This window comes from Notothenia rossii, assembly GCF_949606895.1.
Source record: "Notothenia rossii genome assembly, chromosome: 9".
Lineage (NCBI taxonomy): Eukaryota > Metazoa > Chordata > Actinopteri > Perciformes > Nototheniidae > Notothenia > Notothenia rossii.
The window spans coordinates 2201251-2209293 of NC_136907.1; the positions used below are offsets into that span (position 1 = coordinate 2201251).

At 40.4% G+C, this 8043-nt stretch overlaps 1 protein-coding gene across 2 annotated transcripts; it reads right to left on the minus strand.

Moving 5' to 3' along the window:
- Nucleotides 1-4538: 4538 nt before the first annotated feature.
- Nucleotides 4539-8018, minus strand: alkbh4 (alkB homolog 4, lysine demthylase). Of its 2 annotated transcripts, none has more exons than XM_079649682.1 (4): nucleotides 7862-8018; nucleotides 6873-7061; nucleotides 6332-6629; nucleotides 4539-4958 (listed from the first exon to the last, which is right to left on the minus strand). In XM_079649682.1, the coding sequence occupies exons 1-4, from the start codon at nucleotides 7964-7966 to the stop codon at nucleotides 4729-4731; spliced, it is 822 nt and encodes a 273-aa protein (XP_079505808.1). In that variant the 5' UTR covers nucleotides 7967-8018; the 3' UTR covers nucleotides 4539-4728. The 2 variants fall into 2 exon arrangements, with proteins under 2 accessions (XP_079505808.1, XP_079505809.1); XM_079649683.1 differs by having other exon boundaries at nucleotides 4542-4955.
- Between the last annotated feature and the right edge of the window lie 25 nt (nucleotides 8019-8043).

Genomic DNA, 8043 nt, shown 5'->3' on the forward strand with positions numbered 1-8043 from the left:
ACACACACACACACACACACACACACACACACACACACACACACACACACACACACTTTATAATGGTGAATACATTAACACAGTAAGAGGAAGTAAGCGGTAAAAATAAAAAGAGCGAATAAATAACTTTTTTTCAAACGCCTTAAAAGTCTATTATTAAAACTAAAATGTAAAATGGCAAATAAAACACGTGCAGTATATCTGAGTTGAACAGAACAAGATCAATTCATGTGCATTCATTCAACCTTTTCAATGTGCATTCTTCACATCAGTTTGGCATTAATACTTACACTGTATATTCAAAGAAATAATCTATTCTTCAGTATTAATATCATTTAAAATAGTATTACAGACTTCTGTATATATTGCAATATATACATAATTTAATATATCACTTTAACTTCTCTGATTATGTTTTTCTTTTATGTTTGAAATAGAGCAACGTTCTTTTGACTCTGCAACATAATACAATGTTTATTAAATATAATACACTCTTTTACGCTATGATATGGCTTAATGTGTGTATAAGTAGTCAGATAAATATACAATTACAAGCTTAATGATGTTCAGGGAATATCATTTTCAGATCACAAACAACAGGACATGGGTGGTAGATTTTTATTTAATGCTACATGGCTAATTCACTATACATGACCCCACTTAAGTAATGATTAAGGGACATTATAGAACTCCAATTTAAGGGGATTTATCAGAATCAGGTTTAAGTAAGCTTGGTGGAAACAGTAAGAGGAAGTAGGAGGTAAGAAAAGCAGTGAATATTTGCATTACTCTGCATTAATTACAACGATTAAACGTGCATTCCTTACGTCACTTTGGCGTTATTTAATTAGATGAGTCTGATCAGCAGTGGTGGATTTTAACCAAGTAGTTTTTAATGTATTTCATTTCTCTTCTACATGTACCCGGCAGCTTTAGGCAACATGTGTTTGCTCATACAGACGATAAAGAACAAGGAAGTTAACTTTGTTTCTGCTGCAAAACAACAGATAACTGAGTGACCTTACACCCGTTTTCACTTCCATGTTTTTTATAACATGTTTGAATTCAACTAAGCATATATTTACTCAGTGTATTCAACAAGTATCTGACAGCTGGGGTTACTTTACATATTAACATTTCTGTACCGTTTATATTAATTTATTATTTATGTTATATGTAATATTTTGATTGACCTGCACTTGCTGCTTTTACAGTGAACACCTTGGCTGCATGTTGGGATACTCTCTGTGTTTGTCCATAATAATGATGAAGACGAAGTGTCTGTTTCATGCCTCAGAACAGCTCATCCTGTCACTCATTCCCACCATGTTTAGGGTTCATTGTAGCATTATTTGTGGTGCCTTGTTCATGAGTGAGTTGTAAGTGTGGTATTTCTAGTTTTACCTAAGGAGACCTGAAGACTGTGCATTTGTCCATCCATAATAATGATAAAAACATGATCACCTCCATGTTTAGTGTTTTTTACATATATTCCCATTACCTTATCCACGAGTATCCAGCCCTTCTAACATTATATTCCCAGTACCTTTATATTCCCAGTACCTCATAATAAAAAAGATAAGATAAGAAGTACTTTATTGATCCATAAATCCATGATGTTCTGATCCATGAGTTTCCATCACCTCTAACATTATATTCCCAGTATTCCCAGTACGTTATCCACTAGTTTCCAACATTATATTCCCAGTATCAGCATGATAGGTCCACTTTAACCCTGAATTTCCATCACCTCCAACATAATATATTCACAGTATTGCCAGTATCTTAACCCTGAGTTGCCAGGATTTTTAACATCATATACCCAGTATTCCCTGTACCTTAACCATTAGTTTCCAGCAGTTTAAACATTATATATTCCCAGTACCTTATAGATACATTTCCATCACCTCTCACATGATATATTCCCAGTACCTTATCCATGAGTTTCCAGCACTTCTCCACCATCTTCTTCTCCACCACTGCGGGCTGTTGCAGAGGCTGCTGCGGCTGAAAAGCGTCCTTCATCAGCCCGATAAATCCGGCTCCTCTGCGGGGGTTTCCGGCCATTTCCCCCGTCGATGAGGCCTCAAAACCGGGGAGAATAAACCTGACACGTCGCTAAACAAGAACCAGGGCTGCTTCTCCCTCGCTAACACGTCATAATATCTGGCAGTTTGAACAAGCTAACATGCTAGCTAACATGCTACATCTGTAGGAGAAAAAAAAAAAAAAGCCTCTTGTTTAGTTTCCTGTCGCGAAATAAAGGGTTTAATTCATCCTCCCTGTGGGGGAGAATCTTCTGCCGGGGAAGAGACACCTCCTCCGGGGAAGAGACGCTTATAATCCCCCGAGAAATGAACCCGGCTTATAATAAAACTCCGGTTGTTAATAACGCCTCTCGATCAACAAACAGGTTGAGCAGCAGCCAACGGACCCGGATATCCGGAAAAGGCCTTCAACATAAAAGAGTCGCAAACAAGGTTTATTGCCAAAGTATGTTTACATATAGGACCCTTAGAAGGTTCCTCATTTCTCTAAACGCCTGCTGCTTCACCTCCTCTCTCCTCGGTTCCCCTCCTCGACTCCTCCGCTCGACTCCTCCGCTCGCATCTCTTGTGGGCGGGACTAAGACACGAGGATAGGAGTCGAGGAGGGGAATGAGAGAAAAGAGAAACCTTCTTAGTGTATAAAATATGGTGCATATATAAACATATTTAAAGAAGATAGATGGTAAGACAAGGAGCATAAAATTCAACTATTCAAGTGATTAAAATATTGCAATATTGACATTAAATATGGATGAAAAATAGATTCACATACAAACATTTAAAAATAATAAAAAATATCAAGTTACAATGTGCAATGTGTTTGTAGGGTTGTGCAGGACTGACAGTGTTAAGGTCAACAAGATAGTGTTTGCATAGTGTGCATTACTATGGACTCAATTATGTATATATGTTCATTTAACAGTTACTTACCTGTTTATCATTTTAATTGTATCTCTAATTGTATTAATCTTGTGTGAATCTGTTTTTCAATCTCACTCTGTTGCTGCTTAATTCCCCACAGGGATGAATACAGGTCCTTTGAGCACCAGGAAAAGCGCTATATAAATCAATTGCATTATTATTATTATTATTATGACTGTCTTATTAAAGGTAGGGTAGATGACAAGGCCGTAACCATGGAACCAACATTGGGGGGGACACAACATTATTATTTTTTATATCAGTTAGGATATATAATGGGTCCCCCCCAATATACAGTGGGGCAAAAAAGTATTTAGTCAGCCACCAATTGTGCAAGTTCTCCCACTTAAAAAGATGAGAGAGGCCTGTCATTTTCATCCTAGGTATACCTCAACTATGAGAGACAAAATGAGAAAAAAAAATCCAGAAAATCACATTGTCTGATTTCTAAAGAATTTATTTGCAAATGATGGAAAATAAGTATTTAGTCACCGACAAACAAACAAGATTTCTGGCTCTCACAGACCTGTAACTTCTTCTTTAAGAGCCTCCTCTGTCCTCCACTTGTTAACTGTATTAATGGCACCTGTTTGAACTCATTATCAGTATAAAAGACACCTGTCCACAACCTCAAACCGTCACACTCCAAACTCCACTATGGCCAAGACCAGAGAGCTGTCAAAGGACACCAGAAACTAAATGGTAGACCTGCACCAGGCTGGGAAGAGTGAATCTGCAATAGGTAAGCAGCTTGGTGTGAAGAAATCAACTGTGGGAGCAATTATTAGAAAATGGAAGACATACAAGACCACTGATAATCTCCCTCGATCTGGGGCTCCACGCAAGATCTCACCCCGTGGGGTCAAAATGAGAAACAAGAACGGTGAACAAAAATCCCAGAACCACACGGGGGGACCTCAATGACCTGCAGAGAGCTGGGACCAAAGTAACAAAGGCTACCATCAGTAACACACTACGCCGCCAGGGACTCAAATCCTGCAGTGCCAGACGTGTCCCCCTGCTTAAGCCAGGACATGTCCAGGCCCGTCTGAAGTTTGCTAGAGAGCATTTAGATGATCCAGAAGAGGATTGGGAGAATGTCATATGGTCAGATAAAACCAAAATAGAACTTTTTGGTAAAAACTCAACTTGACGTGTTTGGAGGAGAAAGAATGCTGAGTTGCATCCAAAGAACACCTGCTGTGAAACATGGGGGGGGGGAAACATCATGCTTTGGGGCTGTTTTTTTCAGACAATGTGATTTTCAGTTTTTTTTCTTTCTCATTGTGTCTCTCTTAGTTGAGGTATACCTAGGATGAAAATTACAGGCCTCTCTCATCTTTTTAAGTGGGAGAACTTGCACAATTGGTGGCTGACTAAATACTTTTTTGCCCCACTGTATATGGTAAATTCGGCCTTAGGTAATTTTGGAGAAACCAGCTCGAGTGCGCTAGTATTTGAAAGTACACAACCGAAAAAATCAGGGGCCACTTGAGAAAGGAATGTGACAAAAAGTCCAAAAAAACCTTGAGTTTCTGAGAAGAAAGTCAGACATTTTCCATTTAAATCTCTGTTTTATATAAATTATTTATTGTATTTTTATAATTTGTTTCTTTAATGTTACAAAATCCAATTTATTTGTTAAATATTTCAGTACAATGCCCACATTTTACAAATGAATAAAAACACTAACTGAATGAATTATATACAACAAAAAAAATGAAATGTCCCAGGAACAAACATAGTATTTGAGCTGTCTCTATACAGGCGTCCCTCTGAAGCTCAGTGAGATGTCGAGCAGCTTCGCCCCCATCTCCTCGTGCCGCCCCCCCGACAGGAAGTCCTCCGACAGCTCTCTGAAGGTGCTGCACACTCTGCGATCCTGAATATCTTCCCGTCGGATCGAATGTTTCCATCGGTGTCTCGCCTCTCCGAACAACACCAACAATGACCTCCGAGGAAGAAGCACGGAGACCTGGACTTCCTCTACTAGGATTAAAAGAATAATGTCACATTCACAGTATGGAACACGTGACTTTCAGCCTGAGACTAGAAAGAGACAAAGGTGAAGCCCTCTGGGACACACACCTAACACAATGAGGTCTGACACTTGATGTGTTTCTGTTTAAAGGACCCCTATCATACTGTTTCTCATCAATATCCAGAACCTGTCTCTGATTGGCTGAAACACCAAACAGATCATTGCAGCATTACCCATAATCCCCTCTGTTTCAGCCCTGTTTCAAAAGTGCTGATTCTCTGTCTGTTACTTTAGAGGAAAATAAGAAGCCCCTCCCCACGCCCCTCTGAGAGACATTTGGTTACAAAGAACACAAGAGCCGCATTCACACCGGAGTACTTTTCCCCGTACTTTTCCCGTTTAGTTCCGTCAGTACCCCTGATGTTGCGTTCACACCAAAAAGAGTACTTAGTGCCTGGAACTTTTAGCCCCATTTTTAATGCCTGCTAGAGAGGGGGAAAAAGTGCCCCAGTTCTGATTGGCTGGGCGAATTGCAAACCACGTCCCGTAAAACTCTGTAAAGTTTTGTGAAGCCGCCATTGTATTTGTGGCATTAGCATTATTAGCATTAGCCCCGCGCACCAACGCAGAGAGACTAACTTATGGCAACACAAAAGAAAACATGGGAGCTGTGGAGATGAGGAGGTGTCGGCGTTCTGGCGATTTACTCGGAAGGCTTCAGTAGAAGCTGCTGGGAGTCCCAGCAGCTTCTACTGAAGCCAGTCCCCAACTCCGGGGACTTCTGGCCGGGGACTTCGGGTGGCAGCCGTGAAGTTGTTTGCGGCCTGCCAGTAAACCCAAAGCAGAAGAAGACGAAGTGACGTCAGCGGCTCATTTGCCGAATCCTCCTTCAGGGAAAAGTACTCCGGTGTGAACGCGATTGGTACTTAGTGCCCTGGGGTACCCTGGGGTACTAAGTGCCGGGGCACTAAGTACTGCAAAGTATGCGGTGTGAACGCGGCTTAGGAGGAGATTCAGGTGATAAGGTGGGGGGGGGGGGGGGGGGGGTTACCTTGGTTGCTGATAGGCTAATTGTTACACAAGCCAAAACATCGTTATGACATCATAAAGTGGCCAAAATCTGATCAGCTCAGTTCAGACAGGTTTTTATATAAATGGATCAGGACAAAAAGAGAGAGAATCTTTGTTCCTGAAACTTTCAGAGTCTTTTTCCACAGAGGGGACACATATAAAGTGAATTTTGCATAATAGGTGACCTGTAAAATAAGAAATTAATTAAAATGAACATATAAACATATTTGAATTATATGAATATTTGACATGACATAAAGCATTTTGAATTGCCTTGTGTTGAAAGGTGTTATTTAATAAATAAACTTGCCTTGAAGCCCCGCCTCCTCTTTAAGCCCCTCCTCCAGGGACATAGTGAGCGTTGTGTCTGACAACATGTTGACGGTGACGAGGCGCTCGCCCCACAGCCAGCTGTCATCCAGGTGGGGGTCGATGGAGGACCCTCGCTGGGGAAGGTATTCCAGGTTGCACTGCTCCACCGGTCTGAAGTCCTCTAACGACGCGTCGCTCTGCATCCGGAGCACCAGAGAGCGGCTCACAGCAGGGAGTCCAGAGAAACTGCTGAGGCGCACCTTCTGCTTCTTGAAGTTCACTTTGGGACCAAAATCCTGCAACGATAAGAAACAAATACTTTAGTTTCATTCATCAGATATTCATAATAATATCAACAACAACCAGAGGGGATTGTGGGATGCTGCAATGATCTGTTTGGTGTTTCAGACAAACACTTCAGACACATGTTTGTAACTGAGACCTGTGATATCCTGTTGATAAAGACGATAATAGGGGACCTTTAAAACCAAACTACACATGTTCATATTCTGTGTTGATGACGTTCAGAAGCCTCTCACCTGTTTCCTGCGTCCTGACTGCGAGTCGTTCCAAACGTCTCGATCCATCGTCCTGATCAGTTCCTCCTCTTCCTCCTCGGAGATGAAGTCCTCCTGGAGGAAGACTCCTGGGAAAGAGAAGCACGAAGAGTCGGCATCTCTGGGAACAGCAAGCCTCGTCTCAGGATCGTACAGGAACTGATGCACAGCCTTCAGAGACAGAAACAAAAGAGTTCAATTTACATAAATAATAAAGAGTAAAAATCTCTATCACACACACCTTTTATAAAACATGATTTGAGTACAGGTCAACAAAAGAATACATAGTAGAGTTAAAATATAAGATTACAATACAGTTAAAATTGAAAAACTCAGATTACAGTGTAATGAATGTTGCCATGACTGGTTGCTTAATATCAAGTACCCTGTACTCGTGTAGAAATAGTAGTACCACCGTTGAAAAAGACCTGCTTTAAAAGTCTTATTAAAGTAAAAATCGCAGCATCTAAAAGTACCAAAAATACATACTAATTATGATTAACTAATAACGTATCTTGTGGTTTTATTGATCAATCCACCTGGTATTATAGAAAGCTTTACCAGCTGCAACATGAGTGATGCTTTAATACATCACTCATTATGCTATAAAATATAATGAGCATTATTTAGAAATGGGCAATTATGCATCACAAGTACTTTTGGTATGTTCTGGCCAAAAGTCGTTTGTTAATTCACGGAAAATATGTATATAATTTTACAGGGGTCATATTTTGGTATATTTCTACACTGTGTGGTATGATTTAAGTAATATATTTGAATCCTTATAGAACCACTGATGGTTAAAAACACAAAACAATAAGGAAAAGTGATTTATTTGAACGAGAAAGTGTGTTTTGATAAAATGTGGACTGTCTGGTGAGGGCTTCCGTAGTTATTGTTAAAGCGAAGCTAGCTGAGGCTACAGCTGTTTCCTGCTGATAAAAACACACTTTTTACACGGATATGCTTACTTTAGGTTCATTTGTGTCCAGCTGTTCTTTTCCCTTCACATTTTCACACTTTAAACACCGCCGGATGCCTTTACAGGCGCACGAAGCAGAGCCGTCATCCTGCATTTTCTTCTTCTACGGCTGTGCATTTTCTTCTTCTACTGTTAGTATGTAGGTAGAGAACCTGCCTAGAAAGCTCAACA